Here is a 19,649-nt window from a genome sequence, read left to right as displayed (position 1 = left end):
AAGGCTAAAATCTGTAGTTCAGTGTTAATTTCTACACAAACCCTTTAAGGGCTGAGCTATACTGAAAGCAAACAAAGGCCAACAAATTTTTTGTCCTTTATTCTGGTGGAAACTATGTTAGTAAACACTGCTTTGCACTATTTCCAATGCAAGAGCTTTCTGCTGATGATACTACAGAATATGAAATTCAGTTAACTCATTCATATAAACAGAAATACATCAGGTCCATTTTCTTGGATTTCAGCTGACAAATGAAAAAAGCAGACAATATAGAATAACTGGGGAGAAGTACTATTCTGTAATAAGAGGGAAACCCTTTTCATCCTTGCTACTGGAAGGGATATTTATTTTGAACCAAATTTCAACCACTTCTGAGAACCCCCAAATCTCACTGTACTGACAGTTAAGCCTGGTTCTGATTTTAACCAAGTGCACAGTGATTCACTGTCTTCATTGATAACATGCAAACATTTGGGCACAGATGTAGCAGAAGCTCCATACCACACTCAATGAGAGCAGAATATATGCAGCACTTAAATGTTCACATGAAAAGGAAATAATTTTATATAGTCTGCATAGGACAACTTAAGCCTTAACCATACTTGCATAGCAAAGAAGGTTTTCAGTGCTCTCTGCTCTCTATAGCATAAGAGGAAATGGTTTTAATATTCAGGCACCCTGGGAAAGAAGTAGTTGCAGTCTTGGTTGAATAAGTGGACTGCCAGCAGCCATAAATATAAAAATTACTCATTTATGAAATGGTCTCTTAACTCAGAATGGCATTGCACTAGTACAGAATTTGACTAACTGGTTAGGTAAGTTCCATATAACACTAAAATATACAGATGTGTCCTGGGTTCAGCAGTAGCAGTCATTTTTCTCCTTCTTTGTAACTGGTGCAGCGCTGTGGTTTTGACATTCAGCCTAGGAACAGCCCTGATAACACCGATGTTTTCAGTTGTTGTTCAGTAATGTTTACTCCTACCAAGGACTTTGAGTCTCATGCTGTGCCAGGGAGGAGAGGAAGCCGGGAGGAAGCAGAGACGGAACACCTAACCCAAACTAGCCAAATTGGTATTCCATACCACAGCACGTCATGCCCAGTATATAAACTGGGGGCAGTTACCCAGAAGGTCTAGATCACTGCTCGGGTCGGGCTGGATATCGGTTGGTGGGTGGTGAGCGGTTGTATTCTCTTCCCTTGTTATTTCTATTATCATTATTATTATTGGTGGTAGCAGTAGTGATTTGTGTTATACCTTAGTTATTGGACTGTTCCTATCTCAACCCGTGGGAGTTACATTCTTTTGATTCTCCTCCCCATCCCTGCAGCAGAGGGGGGAGAAAGGGAAGGAGTGAGTGAGCAACTACGTTGTTCCAAGTTACTGACTGGACTTAAACCACAACAGTTCTTTGTGGTGCCCAACATGGAGGCACGAAGGGTTGAGATAACGGCAGATCTGACCAGAGTGTGTCTAATCGTATTTGTGATAAGCATTCATTGTTTTGGATTAATAGTCACTCATCACAATGCTGATTTATTGGCTCTCAAAGTTGTTGATCTCACAGTTTCACCGCGTCATACCTTACTTACAGCCAGTATTTGCTGTGTTAATGTTTATCAGCTGGGGGCCTTGGGCTAGGATTCTTTCACTATAGCTCCTGGTCATGATTTCTAATACAATAGACTCATTGATTGTGAAAGTGGTCTGGCTTGCATTCCCAGTGTGGTCATCACTTTTGTACTTTGGGAGGTATATAATGGAAGTGTTTAGCAATTACACGTTTTAAAAGACAGACGAGGGGCAACGTGGGACCTCACCGGAAGCAATCAAGAGAACTGGCTACCATGGATTTGGAGATGGCTGAGGTTCTCAATGACTTCTTTGCCTCAGTCTTTACTGGCAAATGCTCTGACCACACCATCCAAGTCTTGGAAGGCAGACACAGGGACTGTGAGAATGAAGACGTTAGGCCCACTGTAGGAGAGAATCTGGTTCAAGACCGTCGAGTGGGTTTGCCTTTACCTGAAGCAGAAACAACCCAGACTGTCTTCCCCATCAAATTCTTCATGTGCACCACAGGAACTTGATCCCCTTCTACAGTATGTAAAAGTTCTGACTGGGCTGGGCCAGCTCTGTTGGTGTTGACCAACCGGGTGGCCTTTGGTAAATGTGTATCCCGATGTTTGAAAGTCCCACCACCCATTGCTCTCTGTGTGGCTTTTAACAGCCCATTGTACCGTTCGATTTTCCCAGAGGCTGGTGCGTGGTAGGGGATGTGATATACCCACTCAGTGCCATGCTCTTTGGCCCAAGTGTCTATAAGGTTGTTCCAGAAATGAGTCCCATTGTCTGACTCAGTTCTCTCTGGGGCGCCATGTCACCACAAGATTTGATTCTCAAGGCCCAGGATAGTGTTCCAGACAGTGGCATGGGGCACCGCATGTATTTCCAGCCATCCGGTGGTTAAAATCATTCTTCCAGGTCACATGACAGAGAGGGCTTACAATCAAACTGTAATTTGGGATGTGCATTCTCCAGAACCCCACAGCACCCAAGAAAGCTTGTGTTTCTGTATTATTAATTGGTGGAGACATTGCTGTTATCTTGTTGATCACATCTGTGGGGATCTGTCTACGTCCATCTTGTCATTTTATTCCCAAAAATTGAATCTCTTGTGCAGGCCCCTTGACCTTACTCCATTTTATGGCAAAACCGGCTTTCAGCAGGATTTGGATTATTTTCCTCCCTTTCTCAAAGACTTCTTCCACTGTATCACCCCACACGATAATGTCGTCAATGTATTGCAGGTGTTCTGGAGCTTGCCCCTGTTCCAGTGCAGTCTGGATCAGTCCATGGCAGACGGTAGGGCTGTGTGTCCACCCCTGGGGCAGTCGGTTCCAAGTGTACTGGACGCCCCTCCAAGTAAAAGCAAACTGTGGCCTGCACTCTGCTGCCAAAGGAATTGAGAAAAATGCACTGGCAATGTCAGTCATGGCATACCACTTGGCTGCCTTTGACTTCAGTTCGTACTGAAGTTCTAGCATGTCCAGTACGGCAGCACTCAATGGTGGTGTGACTTCATTCAGGCCACGATAGTCTACTGTTAATCTCCACTCTCCCCTAGGCTTCCGCACTGGCCATATGGGGCTATTAAAGGGTGAGCGGGTCCTACTGATCACTCCTTGGCTCTCCAGTTTATGGATCAGCTGATGGATGGGAATCAGGGAGTCTCGGTTGGTGCGATATAGCCGCCAGTGCACTGTTGTGGTCGCGATTGGCACTTGTTGTTCTTCGACCTTCAGCAACCCCACAACAGAAGGATCCTCTGAGAGACCAGGCAAGGTGGACAGCTGCTCAGTTTCCTCTGTCTCCAAAGCAGCAATACCATAAGCCCTTCTGGGTCTTTCAAGTACCCTCTCCTGAAGTAGTCTATGACAAGGATGCATGGAGCCTCTCAACCCGTCACAGTGGGGTGCTTTTGCCATTTCCTCCCAGTCAGGCCGATTCCAAGCTCCATTACAGTCAACTCTTGGGATCCTCCTGTCACTCCAGAAACATAGATGGGTTCCACCCCCTGACAGCTTGAAGGCATCAGGGTACACTGTACACAGGTATCTACAAGAGCCTTATACTTCTGTGGGACTGATGTGCCAGGCCATCTGATCCACACAGTCCAGTAAATCCAATTGTCCCCTACCTCCACCTGGCTCTAGGCAGGGCCCCTCTAATAATCATCACAACGTTGGACACTTAAGTCTTGTAGAAAGGGATTATTCTTCTTTATCACAGGAGCTGGAGTAAAACCAACTCTTCCACTCCATCTGGGAACCTGCTCACCTGAGACTGAAGCCGCAGCTTTCATGGGGTGATCATCCTTGACCTTTGTTCTCCTCTTCAATTCATGCGCCCGTTCCTCTAAAACTGAAATAGGTTTTCCATCCCACTTCATCATGTCTTCTCCGTGATCCTGCAGGTAAAACCATAGGGTGGCCCGTGGCATATACCTTCTGTATCTCTGTCGAGCAGTAGGACGCCTCTTGTTAATAGCTGAGACGTGTGTTGGTACACGTGGGGAGCTGGATAGATCAGATAGATCGTCTCTCAATTGTCTGAACTCCTGAGACAGTTTTTCCACAGCCCAGATGATGGAAGGGGTGAGATTGTCTTTGAACTCTCAGAGTTTATGAATCATTTCATCCACTGTTAGTGGTACTATGCCATTCCGGGTTATTGCTGCCAATGAGTGTGCATATGATGATGGTGTACTCCGTGTAAATTTCTGCCACATGGGTCATGTGCATTTGACTACATCTGGATCTACGGATGCATTCACAGCATCTGGCCTGTGACAGATCATCTCTACAATGGCTGATTCCCTCAGAGACTGGATGCCTTTGTCTAAAGTAGTCCACTTGGCTGAATGACTCATAACATCGTCCTTGTAGGGAAACCTTTCTTTCACAGCTGCCAAGAGCAGCCTCCAAAGGCTGAGGGACCACTTCTCTTTTGCAATTGCTTTGTCAATTCCCCCTTCCCTAGCAAGTGATCCCAGCTGCTTGGCTTCCCTACCTTCTAGATTTAATGGCTCAATGTCCGACTGGAGACCAGTGATGAGTGGTGTCCCTCAGGGATCGGTGTTGGGACCGGTCTTGTTCAGCGTCTTTGTCGCTGACATGGACAGTGGGATCGAGTGCGCCCTCAGCAAGTTTGCCGATGACACCAAGCTGTGTGGTCCGGTTGATACGCTGGAGGGAAGGGATGCCATCCAGAGGGACCTTGACACGCTTGTGAGGTGGGCTGATGCCAACCTTATGAAGTTCAACCACGACAAGTGCAAGGTCCTGCACCTGGGTCGGAGCAATCCCAGGCACAGCTACAGGTTGGGCAGAGAAGAGATTCAGAGCGGCCCTGCAGAGAAGGACTTGGGGGTGCTGGTCGATGAGAAAATGAACATGAGCCGGCTTCAGTGTGCCCTCGCAGCCCACAAAGCCAAGCGTATCCTGGGCTGCATCAAAAGGAGCATGACCAGCAGGTCGAAGGAGGTGATCCTGCCCCTCTGCTCTGCTCTCGTGAGACCTCACTTGGAGCATTATGTGCAGTTCTGGGGTCCTCAACATACAAAGGACATGGAACTGTTGGAGCAAGTCCAGAGGAGGCCACGAGGATGATCAGGGGACTGGAGCACCTCCCATATGAAGATAGGATGAGAACGTTGGGGCTGTTCAGCCTGGAGAAGAGAAGGCTGCATGGAGACCTCAGAGCAGCCTTCCAGTATCTGAAGGGGGCCTATAGGGATGCTGGGGAGCGACTCTTCATCAGGGACTGTAGTGACAGGACAAGGGGTAACGGGTTAAAACTTAAACAGGGGAAGTTTAGACTGGATATAAGAAAGAAGTTCTTTCCTGGCACTGGAATAGGTTGTCCAGGGAGGTTGTGAGTGCTCCATCCCTGGAGGTGTTCAAGGCCAGGTTGGACGAAGCCTTGAGTGACACAGTTTAGTGTGAGGTGTCCCTGCCCATGGCAGGGGGGCTGGAACTAGGTGATCTTAAGGTCCTTTCCAATCCTAACTATTCTATAATTCTGTGATTCTATGATCTTTTGTTTTCTTCTTGGGTGGTCAACCTATGAAGGAGACATTCACCGGACAGTGGTGAACAGGGCTCTGTAAGCATAGGCTAAGCCCCAGTACATTGCCACCCAAGAAGAAAACAAAAGATCATAGAATCACAGAATTATAGAATAGTTAGGATTGGAAAGGACCTTAAGATCACCTAGTTCCAGCCCCCCTGCCATGGGCAGGGACACCTCACACTAAACTGTGTCACTCAAGGCTTCGTCCAACCTGGCCTTGAACACCTCCAGGGATGGAGCACTCACAACCTCCCTGGACAACCTATTCCAGTGCCAGGAAAGAACTTCTTTCTTATATCCAGTCTAAACTTCCCCTGTTTAAGTTTTAACCCGTTACCCCTTGTCCTGTCACTACAGTCCCTGATGAAGAGTCGCTCCCCAGCATCCCTATAGGCCCCCTTCAGATACTGGAAGGCTGCTCTGAGGTCTCCATGCAGCCTTCTCTTCTCCAGGCTGAACAGCCCCAACGTTCTCATCCTATCTTCATATGGGAGGTGCTCCAGTCCCCTGATCATCCTCGTGGCCTCCTCTGGACTTGCTCCAACAGTTCCATGTCCTTTGTATGTTGAGGACCCCAGAACTGCACATAATGCTCCAAGTGAGGTCTCACGAGAGCAGAGCAGAGGGGCAGGATCACCTCCTTCGACCTGCTGGTCATGCTCCTTTTGATGCAGCCCAGGATACGCTTGGCTTTGTGGGCTGCGAGGGCACACTGAAGCCGGCTCATGTTCATTTTCTCATCGACCAGCACCCCCAAGTCCTTCTCTGCAGGGCCGCTCTGAATCTCTTCTCTGCCCAACCTGTAGCTGTGCCTGGGATTGCTCCGACCCAGGTGCAGGACCTTGCACTTGTCGTGGTTGAACTTCATAAGGTTGGCATCAGCCCACCTCACAAGCGTGTCAAGGTCCCTCTGGATGGCATCCCTTCCCTCCAGCGTATCAACCGGACCACACAGCTTGGTGTCATCGGCAAACTTGCTGAGGGCGCACTCGATCCCACTGTCCATGTCAGCGACAAAGACGCTGAACAAGACCGGTCCCAACACCGATCCCTGAGGGACACCACTCATCACTGGTCTCCAGTCGGACATTGAGCCATTAAATCTAGAAGGTAGGGAAGCCAAGCAGCTGGGATCACTTGCTAGGGAAGGGGGAATTGACAAAGCAATTGCAAAAGAGAAGTGGTCCCTCAGCCTTTGGAGGCTGCTCTTGGCAGCTGTGAAAGAAAGGTTTCCCTACAAGGACGATGTTATGAGTCATTCAGCCAAGTGGACTACTTTAGACAAAGGCATCCAGTCTCTGAGGGAATCAGCCATTGTAGAGATGATCTGTCACAGGCCAGATGCTGTGAATGCATCCGTAGATCCAGATGTAGTCAAATGCACATGACCCATGTGGCAGAAATTTACACGGAGTACACCATCATCATATGCACACTCATTGGCAGCAATAACCCGGAATGGCATAGTACCACTAACAGTGGATGAAATGATTCATAAACTCTGAGAGTTCAAAGACAATCTCACCCCTTCCATCATCTGGGCTGTGGAAAAACTGTCTCAGGAGTTCAGACAATTGAGAGACGATCTATCTGATCTATCCAGCTCCCCACGTGTACCAACACACGTCTCAGCTATTAACAAGAGGCGTCCTACTGCTCGACAGAGATACAGAAGGTATATGCCACGGGCCACCCTATGGTTTTACCTGCAGGATCACGGAGAAGACATGATGAAGTGGGATGGAAAACCTATTTCAGTTTTAGAGGAACGGGCGCATGAATTGAAGAGGAGAACAAAGGTCAAGGATGATCACCCCATGAAAGCTGCGGCTTCAGTCTCAGGTGAGCAGGTTCCCAGATGGAGTGGAAGAGTTGGTTTTACTCCAGCTCCTGTGATAAAGAAGAATAATCCCTTTCTACAAGACTTAAGTGTCCAACGTTGTGATGATTATTAGAGGGGCCCTGCCTAGAGCCAGGTGGAGGTAGGGGACAATTGGATTTACTGGACTGTGTGGATCAGATGGCCTGGCACATCAGTCCCACAGAAGTATAAGGCTCTTGTAGATACCTGTGTACAGTGTACCCTGATGCCTTCAAGCTGTCAGGGGGTGGAACCCATCTATGTTTCTGGAGTGACAGGAGGATCCCAAGAGTTGACTGTAATGGAGCTTGGAATCGGCCTGACTGGGAGGAAATGGCAAAAGCACCCCACTGTGACGGGTTGAGAGGCTCCATGCATCCTTGTCATAGACTACTTCAGGAGAGGGTACTTGAAAGACCCAGAAGGGCTTATGGTATTGCTGCTTTGGAGACAGAGGAAACTGAGCAGCTGTCCACCTTGCCTGGTCTCTCAGAGGATCCTTCTGTTGTGGGGTTGCTGAAGGTCGAAGAACAACAAGTGCCAATCGCGACCACAACAGTGCACTGGCGGCTATATCGCACCAACCGAGACTCCCTGATTCCCATCCATCAGCTGATCCATAAACTGGAGAGCCAAGGAGTGATCAGTAGGACCCGCTCACCCTTTAATAGCCCCATATGGCCAGTGCGGAAGCCTAGGGGAGAGTGGAGATTAACAGTAGACTATCGTGGCCTGAATGAAGTCACACCACCATTGAGTGCTGCCGTACTGGACATGCTAGAACTTCAGTACGAACTGAAGTCAAAGGCAGCCAAGTGGTATGCCATGACTGACATTGCCAGTGCATTTTTCTCAATTCCTTTGGCAGCAGAGTGCAGGCCACAGTTTGCTTTTACTTGGAGGGGCGTCCAGTACACTTGGAACCGACTGCCCCAGGGGTGGACACACAGCCCTACCGTCTGCCATGGACTGATCCAGACTGCACTGGAACAGGGGCAAGCTCCAGAACACCTGCAATACATTGACGACATTATCGTGTGGGGTGATACAGTGGAAGAAGTCTTTGAGAAAGGGAGGAAAATAATCCAAATCCTGCTGAAAGCCGGTTTTGCCATAAAATGGAGTAAGGTCAAGGGGCCTGCACAAGAGATTCAATTTTTGGGAATAAAATGACAAGATGGACGTAGACAGATCCCCACAGATGTGATCAACAAGATAACAGCAATGTCTCCACCAATTAATAACACAGAAACACAAGCTTTCTTGGGTGCTGTGGGGTTCTGGAGAATGCACATCCCAAATTACAGTTTGATTGTAAGCCCTCTCTGTCATGTGACCTGGAAGAATGATTTTAACCACCGGATGGCTGGAAATACATGCGGTGCCCCATGCCACTGTCTGGAACACTATCCTGGGCCTTGAGAATCAAATCTTGTGGTGACATGGCGCCCCAGAGAGAACTGAGTCAGACAATGGGACTCATTTCTGGAACAACCTTATAGACACTTGGGCCAAAGAGCATGGCACTGAGTGGGTATATCACATCCCCTACCACGCACCAGCCTCTGGGAAAATCGAACGGTACAATGGGCTGTTAAAAGCCACACAGAGAGCAATGGGTGGTGGGACTTTCAAACATCGGGATACACATTTACCAAAGGCCACCCGGTTGGTCAACACCAACAGAGCTGGCCCAGCCCAGTCAGAACTTTTACATACTGTAGAAGGGGATCAAGTTCCTGTGGTGCACATGAAGAATTTGATGGGGAAGACAGTCTGGGTTGTTTCTGCTTCAGGTAAAGGCAAACCCACTCGTGGGATTTCTTTTGCTCACGGACCAGGACAAACTTGGTGGGTAATGTTGGAAGATGCGGACGTCCGATGTGTACCTCAAGGAGATTTGATTTTAGGGGAAAACAGCCAATGAACTTAATTGTATACTGTTGCCTGCTATGTAGCACTTTTATAGCCCACCAACTAGATGTCTTCAGGTCACCATCAGCTGGCCCCGACTTCCTGTCGACTATCATCCCAACAAAGAATGAACTTTGACGAAACCAGACAAGCTCAGCAGGGACCAGGCGAGGCCAGCAGCAGGCACCAATCTAACCTTGCACACAGCCTGTCCTGCTCTGAAAGACTGTTAAAAGAGATGGAGCCTGACATCATGGACAAGATGAATTCAGCAGCTTTATAGGGATTGGCCCATGCACTAAGGAATGATATCTCTCTCTTTGTGTGTGTGTGGATGTACATATATATATATATATGAGACAAGAGTGATAGTATATTGAAAATTGTGGGATCTGAGCATGACATGAATGATATGGAATAATAAGGGGTTGATACTGTCCTGGGTTCAGCAGTAGCAGTCATTTCTCCTTAGTAGCTGGTGCAGTGCTGTGGTTTTGACTTTCAGCCTGGGAACAGCCCTGATAACACCGATGGTTTCAGTTGTTGCTCAGTAATGTTTACTCTGACCAAGGACTTTCTGAGCCTCATGCTCTGCCAGGGAGGAGGGGAAGCCGGGAGGAAGCAGAGACAGGACACCTGACCCAAAAAACCAAAGAGGTATTCCATACCACAGCACGTCATGCCCCGTATGTAAGCTGGGGACAGTTACCCGGAAGGTCTAGATTGCTGCTCAGGTTGAGCTGGGTATTGGTCAGTGGGTGGTGAGCGGTTGTATTCTCTTCCCTTTTTATTTCCCTTATCATTATTATTATTGGTGGCAGCAGCAGTGGTTTTGTGTTATACCTTAGTTACTGGACTGTTCTTATCCCAGCCCATGGGAGTTACATTCTTTCCATTCTCCTCCCCATCCCTCTAGGAGGGGGAGAAGGAAGGGGTTGGGGGAGTGAGTGAGCAGCTGCATTGTTCTGATTTACCGGCTGGGTTTAAACTGTGACAAGATGTTATATCAGCTCTTCAAACTTTTTTTTCAGAATTTTAATATATTTTAATAGCTCCTTCTGGATTCCACAGCCACTATTATTGTTGCAAGTTTTATTGTTCCCTTTGCCTCTGCCTGCTGTTTGCATTTACAAGCTACTTACAAGTGTCCTGGAAACAACTCCTGAACCTTTCTCCAGAGTCTTACATTTGATATTGTGCATGTAAAAATGCAGGGAAAGCGCGTTATCTCAAATTTGTGTTGCTTAATGTGATATGATGCAAATTAAAATGAAAGTTGCATCCCCTGCTTTCCATATGAAGTTCTGGTAATAACTTTCAGTGGACAAGCAAGTGTGTTTGCTGATTTCTCCAGTTATGTCACATACAGGTTGGTTATTTATGCTGTGCTATAGACTTCTAAAACCTTGATTTTGGCTAATAAGAGTAATAAAAAGTAATGGAGCTGCTGCTTCTTCAGAGTCTTTTTTGGATATTCTTAAAAGAATATTGTCCATTGTGCAGAACAAGTCTTACAGAATATTTAGGTATTGTTTATACTGTAAGGGAACTTCATCAATTAGAGGTAAACATTCTATCCAGTGTCAGACTGTTTTTTCTGAGGTTAATTTACAGTAATGCCCTAACTTAGATAGTCACTGTGGTTTCCAGTCCATTTTTTCTTCTGTTCTAACGTTTTTTTGTTTTAAGTCAAGTCTGGTGTTTACTAATTGAAGGAACCACTTTGCAAAATTAAGGTTGTAATACTGAGTTCACTGCAGTTGGCTTTCAAAATAAGGCTAACAGATGGTAAAGACATTTTGTGCACAGCATCCATTAAATTTAATTGGAAGTTGAAATCTGTGTTTACTTAGTATCTTTAAAAATCTCGTACCTCCTTCTGTGTTAGACATTCAGTAATTGTCTTAGGTGTCTGGACCCCAATTCAGGCTTTTAAATATATTGTGGGACCTGCTTGTTCCCAAGTCAGCGTATCGTTTCAAACTTCTATACCATTATTCTTAAAATATTCAATAAAACTATGTCACAGATGGTAGATCCTGTTAACATAAAACTGTTTCTTGTCTCAACATATCCTGTTATGCCAGCAAAAAATAGTGATATGAGACAGTACTTTTTCAGTTCCTGAAGTTTCCCACCATGAAAGTGAGGGAACTCTTGACGTCTTCCAGTTTTCAGTGATTTAATGGTGGTCTACATGCTGCACATTGAACGTTCAGTGCAATGCACACACTATTTCAGTTCATCAACACTCAGATCTTACGAGTTTTGAAATGTCATACATCAAAATAAACTCCTCCCCAGTGCACTAGTAAGAAGTTTTTGTTCCTTTCTCACATGTGCTAATTGCAGCCAGCTGTTAAATGTCTAGTCTTAGTGGTATCTGTAGGACACTACTTATTTAAAATGAAAAAAAAAGGTGGAAAAAAAGAAGGAAAGAAATACACCGTTGCATTGCGTTAATCACAGCCACTGCCTGGGTACGGCGTTCCCTCTATAGGAATGAAAAAGTAATGAATGAGAATATATCAGAGGTCAATTAGAGAAACATTTCATGCTTTCAGTGAAAGTAGTGTTTGTGGATAAGTACTCTGCAAAGGGAATATCTAATAAGCAACCTCTAAGGCTTAACTCCCTGAACATGTATTTCTTTCTTCACCACAGCTAACCATTACTTTTGTACTCCATTAACATTATATATGTATTATGCTATTCAGGAACTGTCATCAAGACTTATATCCCATTTTGACAAATACAATGCAAAACTCAGGCCTTACAAATTGTCTGAAAAATGTGTTACTATTAATTTTGTTTCAAACAGCTGTTTGAATGACCTTGCACATAACATGCCTTAAATATTGCTGGTTTTGGAAGGAAGGAGTTCAGAATTCTCTTAGTCTGTGCCTGGAAATTATCAGTAGCTTATCTGTCTTTCAGGTGAAGGAAGCCATGCAGAGAATCCATGACCGAGGAAATATAGGAAAACTGATTCTGGATGTGGAGAAAACACCCACTCCTCTGGTGAGTGCAAAGCACTATGTACATGGTGTACAGTCACAAAGGTTAAAACATGGTAGGGACTTTTGGAGACATGTCCGATATGATTTTGGTTGTATACTGTTTTTCTTCTAAATCCACAGCACCTAAATACAACCAATAATAATAATTTATCTACTTAACACAAAGTGAAATACAACTGCAATTCCTAGAGTCCCAGAAATCACTTTCTATACTGAATAGCTATCTTCCTCTGTGAAACACGTCTACAAGTGTTAGATCAGGATAAAACTGCTACATCTATTTCTGTCCCTGTGATGGGAAACAAATAAGACGTTTCACATAATGCAAAATTCCTGTATTAATATGTGAATTGAACAGAAAAAGACACAGTCAATATTACTGCAGTGTACAAATGTAGAAGTGCTTTCTGATTCCCTCGCGTAAGTCAGAGTATAGTTTTGGTAGGAATGTCTTGTAAATTTTTATAATATATGAAGAAGCACAATATCTAAATACTCCCTTCTAGAAATGTTCTGAAGGAAGATAGTTGTGATGGAGCTCTGATCCACTGCATTTGGAGCACTTGACATGGCACTGAAACATTAGAGAGCAGTAGTAAAAGGAAGTCAGACTCATGCCTACATGTTCGCATGATGATGATGAACAGTAAAGAAGATAATGAAAGTCTGACTTTAGATCAATACTGATGTTTGAAGTTTGCTGGGATAGCTTCTGTTTTAAAATAACAGAAAAGAGCCTGGAATTACAGTTAAGTTCTTAGTTGTGCTTGCTCTGAAACTGGCTCAAGAAATCATACAAAACCATTGCAAAGAAAAAGAAAGCTTCTGGGACCTCACATACGGAAACTGGGCATTATTTTGCAGCTGAATTGTATCTGGAAACTATAAACAAGAATCCATAACACAACATTAACACATTTATTCCACCTGTTCTCTTGATACTGTATATTCACAATAGCCATTGGTTGAAAGGTGAGAACAAATTTGATGCACTTTCATGAAAGTGTGTTGATTCAAAAACGTGGGTAACTTCAGACCACTGCTTTTCTCCATCAAAATCAGGTTGTGTTTTTTTCCAGCAGAGACTAGTAATCAAACAGGAAACATATAATGTCACTGCATTTCTCTTTAAAAAGTCAATGGGCCATTTGCTTAGTTGGTTTTGAAACAGTTATAAGCTAATACAGGAATCTTCTTGTGTCCTGAAAGAGGTAATGTTGGCATATAAGAGAATTCAGTCATACTAATCTATGCTGTTAAACATTGCCACCTGTCCAGTTTACACTCTGGTTGTGCCTCCAGAGACAGTATGAAGTACAGGAGAGTCTTGCACCTTTACACAGCTTATAATAAATATTCACATGTGAAAAAACACTATGTGCTGCTTAAATACTGTCCTGAACTACAGATTTCTGCAACTGCCTAGTACCTGTACAGGCATCTTCAATAAAACCACAGAGATGCAGTTTCTCCCCACTCCGATCCAACATTTGTGCTGCCATGCGTATATTGTGCCAGCATCTACAGATCCACTCCTCTGAGTTTTCATGACACTGTGCCTTCATGTGGGGCTAGATCCCATCCGTTAGCTGGCATTAAAGAGCAGTGTTACAGGCATTGAAACCAGAGGTCTGACACATTCTGTGAACTTCCTACACAGTCGTATTTCCTATGCTAGAGCCTCAATATCAGTACAAGCGCACAGATTTACTTGTACAATTGTTCCACAGAGCAGCTTTCTGTTACGCAAATTCAGCTGCGAGCAGTGAGGGAATAGCTTACAATTTTAGCTGGAAGCGGTGTAGTGGCCAACAAAAGTTTTACACAGGCAGAATGTTTATTTTCATGTTGCAGCCATATCTTCTTTCATTTTTAAAGTCACTCTTTCAAATGAATCAAACTGAAGTAAGAATGAATGAAACAGTGTAAAAAGTGCTCAGATGTCCTTCATCTTCCATCCTTCAGATGGCCAATGACAGCACAGAGACAAGCGAGGCTGGAGAAGAAGAAGAAGACCATGAAGGGGATAATGAGAACAAAGAGCGCATGCCATTCATCCAGTAACAGCCGGAGGTGGTGGAAGCAGACAGATTGGGGAAGTAGAAGGGAACAAGTCTGGGAAATTATTCTGTGCATCAGTGAACAAATGCTGTAGTACAGTGTGTGTTGTATTTGTCTGCAGTCAGCTGAGCTATGAGCTGTTGATCATTGTTGTTTTGAACTCAAGTGCCATTCTCATCCAGTGCAGTATTATGACATTCCTGTGTAATACCAATTTCCCTGTAGGAGTCCCATGGATTTTTCTGTTCTGGTTTAACAGTCTTATTAACTTACTGTGTAATTTTAGATGGGCATCCTTCTCATGCAAATTCCAACATTTTGCGTAAGGTTGTTTGGGAAGTTTGGGCTTTTTTTCCACAAGTTGGAAAAAGTAACAAGAAGAAATTACCCACTTGCTGTCTGGAAGAATATAGTAACTGGAGGGAGGATTTTATGTTTGAGGATTTTCAGTGTTAAAATAGTTTTCCTTTCATGAACCACAGATGAAAGTTGCAAAAAAGAGGTTCATTTTCCTCAGTCATGCTTTGTCATTTCTTAAGCAATCCTATCTTTATTTTCAGAAATATCTCATTTAGAATTGTGGAATCTGAAATTGGGCAAGAAACCATTAATTGAGAGACTTTAATTCATATTGTATAATCACATTACTCATCAGCACTAGTAATTAAATACTTCATTCTGAGTGCCAACTCATCATGCTTTCCTGTTGATCTGAGTTATCACCCCGTACGTTACAGGCAAAGAAAAATGACAGTGAGCCACTGTTTTTAGACCCAGAACTTTAATTGCTTGTAGCGGTTGGTATTGTTATCGACAGATCAACATCTTCTGCCAAGGGCATGCTGACTCTTCTGTGTCCAAAATACAAACCAATTTTAGATCTCATTTTTAAATCATATTGGTAAGGCTTACTCATCAGTATGGGGAAAGAACTGCTCTGAAATTGCTAATGTGTTGATTAACTATCAAGCTGGAGCTGAGCTCCTACACAATTACGAGCTGTTAAAAATGAGTTTTAGGCCTTAATCCCATCAGAAATTATGCACAGGGATAACCTTATCTAGGTAAGTAGTTCCATCAAAAGCTCTGCTCCATATGTAAGTTATGTTTGTAATTATTTGCAGGATCAAGTATTCAAAGACCAGCTAGTCTTATCTACCTCCCACTAGTGGAAACTATATCTAATCATGACAAAAGTAAATCTCTTTTCCATGTCTTTCACTTATCAAAGCAGCATCTACTTAGGTCCTCAATTGTTTTGTTAAAACAATTATTCTAAAAGGACTGCAGTCACCTACAGTAGAAACAGGAATGTCAGAGATCTTATTTAATGCCGTGTATCTTTCTTTGAATTATTTGTTTTCTTCTTCTTCTTTCAAAAGAAAGTATTTTCCCAGGCACGGTTAGTTGTTCACCTAAATCTACAAGTGTCCCGTAGTGACAGAAGTTAAAAACTAATACAGAAAAGTGGAGCAGGAGGGCTCCTGAGGCTTTTCGTAAAGTGAGAAGACTTGTGGGTCTGGATGACTTTTATGTGTGATTTAAGAAGGCTCTTGTTTTTCTGTTTGTTTCATCTTCCTGAGTATTAATGTCCATCTCGTTACACTGTACTCATGAAGTTGCTGTTCTAATACAAGATAATTGTGCAGAATGTTCATCCAGAAGGATTTTCCCTTGGGTTAAACTCAGAAATATTGAGAAGAAATAACTGTGGAGAAAAATGCCAAAAGAGCTTTTGAAATATTAACTGAACCAGAACTTTAGTTTTCTCTAGATGTTGATACAGAACTTCACTATAATTGATTTCTTTTCAACTTGAACTTGCTTGCACTTCCAGTGCCATATCAGGCCCAAACAGGACTTTATTCACAGAAAAAAAATGTATATTCAGTGAGAGTTTCCATGTATTGGGCTTGACAATTGGGCTTTTAAGAAAGACCATTAAGTTTTCACGACTCACAAGCTAACAACAGTAGGAAACATGGCCAATTTTGTTTTGCAGCTAGTGTAATGATGTCCTGCAACAAACCTTAACAAAACTAGAAATTTTGATTTGACGGCCAAGTGAGCAATATTGCTGGTGACCTTAGAGCTGTCAGTAAAGTGGCATTCTCAAGGCCTTAATTAGTAGGGCAAGCAGAATAGCAAATCCATTTTTCTGTTGTAAACTGTGTTATAGTTGGCTGTAGACTTAAATTACCCTTCGAGAGAAAGAAAGATGGGTGATCTTGGACATGGCCACAGACACCACAGAGACAACAATCAGGTGAAATCATTTTTGCTAGTTCTTTCTGGTTTTGTTAGCAAGGCAAGAATACTCTTCATGCTGCTCCATACCAATGTTAGGGCCATTTTCTGATCAGCAGAATGTCAGGTAATTGCAGTGAGTACAAAGGAATACTTCTGGATCTACCCAAGTGCAACACAGATAAGCACTCCCATCATCAGTCTAAACTCTGCTCTGTCTTTTACTGGTATAAACATGGCATATGTGAATGTTACTACTGAAATGAATGGAAATTTTCCAGGTGTCTGTTCTGGAAGCAGGATTTGTGCTAGCAGAATTTGGCCCACAAGTCCTAAGTACCTTTTAGAATACCACAAGCAGTAGTGTCGCATCTGAAGTGATAGAGGGCACCCTATCCAAAATGACGATGCAGAGACTTGTTACTGAGACAGGAAATGAAGGTTTGTGCTTACTACTGACAGTGTTTTTCAACAACTCTTAAGACAATTGGATCGTTTCTTCAAGTGAAACAAATTATTTCTCAATTTGCCTTAAAGGAACTGTGAAAGCGTTTCTTTAACTTGAGCCTGATTGAAGTGAACTGAAACACTGTTTGATTGTATTTGTTGCTTTAGAGCTTCTGTTATATTGTGCCTACAAAGCAAATTATGTTTACATAAAAATATAAATAAAATATGGAGCATAGCATTACCCTTGTCTTCCGTGTTTTATTCTAATATTATGGTCACATTAGGGAACTGACTTGGAATTGGTTGAGAGGAAAATTTGAGGCCTTATTTTCCATTTTTGTCATTGAGGAATATACACATTTTTAATTGTTTTTGTTACAGAGTACATCAAGGTTAATAAAATGGCTGAGTGTGCTACTTTACAGAACATCGATACAAAATGATATAAAATGTTGGATGTTACAGTCTAAGAAATTGAAAGCATTATATAAGCACCATTCATGAAGTGTTCAGAGAGGTGCATTCTTTTACAGATAGAAACTGTTTTCCAGAATTCGAGCGCTCAGATTGTGCTGGGAGATGAATTGACTCCCAAGTTACCCTCAGAGAGGCAGTTCCTTGCAGAAATGAAGATACTTTAAGGGAATAATCTTAAAATAGGATCCAAAACAGCCACCATCAGATTAGCTAATAATAGAAAGCAGGAGGACATGACTGAAGAAAATCGCACTTTCCCTAGGCCTTGATCTTAACTCAAGGATGCAAAGAGGCTTACGCCTTTTCTGTCAAAGAACTGCTTACAGCTACCAAGCCTTACAGTTCATCTCAAGCCTGTATCTGAGTACATGGCTTTAGATGTCTCCCCGCATGAAGGAAGAAATGATTGAAGGCACTTTAGTTTAATATCTAAACAAAGAGGAAATGTTTGTTTTGGTTCATTCCAGTTAAGCAGGACTTGTTTGAAAGCCTGTAATGTCCCTGGAAAATGTCACTTCAGTAGTCACAGCATCTGCTCTGTAATCTAAAAGCTCATATGAACACTTGCCTGATTGGAAGAGGAGAAGAGTAAATTGCTGCCCTCTATTTTCAAGTCTTAATAAGCAAATAATGATCAGTGCATTGCTAATCACGAGGTCAGGATAAGGCTGAAAGGAAACAGCCATAGCCTTTTGCAAACTCTGTGATTACCAGTAAAGCTTTGCCTTTTACCAGCTTTCCCACTGGGCCATTTACACTCTGCTGTTATACCGTCTAACACACAGAGGCTGCTACCAGGCAAGCAGGGATGCTGCAGGCTGCCTTCCTGTGGCATCTGACCAGATAAAATACAAACTCATTTTAGGATTGAAAGTAAACCTGAGTCTCATCTCATCCTCCATTTAGTGCTTCCCCTCTCACTTTCTATGATTTTAATGATTAATCCTAGTTGGTTTTTGTCAGGAAAGATTCTTACAGTATGTCTGTGATTGCCAGCACACAATATGCTTCAAACCTCCAGCAGAACCATGCTGGAGTTTATCCCCCTGGCAGCACCCAAGTCCCTTAGTGTGAGCTAGTGTTTTGTTTCACTGCAGAAAGAGCCAAAGCAATCAGCACACTATAATTGCTGCCTGAATGAAAGCACCCCTTTTTCCAAGTAATTTGTAACATCTAGGCAAACAACCTGATGTTCTTGGAGAGAGAACAGGTTAGAGTATAAATGCAAATGTAGCTTTATCTCCTCAGACTGAGCTGTTGTGCTGATTGATTATGCTTGATTTATCCTAAGCCATTCGTTTCATGTTTACCTGGCCTATGTCTGTCAGATACCCTGGCAGTAAATGGCATGGTTTTCTACACATTGCCTTAGCCTTTACTGTTTGTAACAATGCCGTGTTGGGTGCTGCACCACCAGTATGCTGTGCAGGAGCTAGAAATTGGTGTGAGAACAGTGCAGAAGATGAGGAGCTGGAGGACAGATGTATGAAAAGAAATGATTCGTGTCTCTGCCCAAGAGTAACGAGTAGAATTTGCAGCATGTTATCTGTTGATTTATATCTTCGCTTGAAGGGGAAGGTGTGGGGCGGTTTGGGGTTTAGTCGCTGCCCAGTCTGTTGCACTCCTGTGTGACAGCCTGTCCTAGTTTGAGCCCAGCTGGCAACTATGTACCACACAGCCACTTGCTCATTCCCCTCTCCAGGGGGATGTGGAGAAGACTCAGAAAAAAGGCAAAAAACATGGGGTGAGATAAGAACACTTCAATAATTGGAATAAAAGTAAAATATAAAAATTATTATTATTATTTTATTGGAAAGATATACCTTTCCTATATTATTATAGGAAACAAACTACTTTTATTATTATAGGAAAGAGATCACCTAAGTGATGCACAGTACAACTGCTCAACACTCACTGATTGATGCCCACCCCAAGCAGTGATCATCATCCCCCCCCAGCCAAGTCTCCCCAGTTTCTATACAG

The 19,649-nt window shown here is 43.4% G+C and overlaps 1 protein-coding gene across 1 annotated transcript in view; it reads left to right on the top strand.

Annotated features, from left to right (window-relative positions):
• Positions 1–17,430, top strand: part of VAT1L (vesicle amine transport 1 like) — a 66,502-nt gene extending 49,072 nt beyond the window's left edge. The window contains exons 8-9 of the mRNA XM_065663410.1: positions 12,349–12,432; positions 14,397–17,430. Coding sequence (XP_065519482.1) covers positions 12,349–12,432; positions 14,397–14,495 — 183 coding nt within the window. The 3' untranslated portion in view covers positions 14,496–17,430. The remainder of the gene's footprint in view (positions 1–12,348; positions 12,433–14,396) is intronic.
• The last annotated feature ends 2,219 nt before the right edge of the window (positions 17,431–19,649 follow it).

This window comes from Lathamus discolor, chromosome Z (genome assembly GCF_037157495.1).
Source record: "Lathamus discolor isolate bLatDis1 chromosome Z, bLatDis1.hap1, whole genome shotgun sequence".
In the NCBI taxonomy this organism is placed as follows: Eukaryota; Metazoa; Chordata; class Aves; order Psittaciformes; family Psittacidae; genus Lathamus; species Lathamus discolor.
This window is presented reverse-complemented; position numbering and strand designations above follow the sequence as displayed.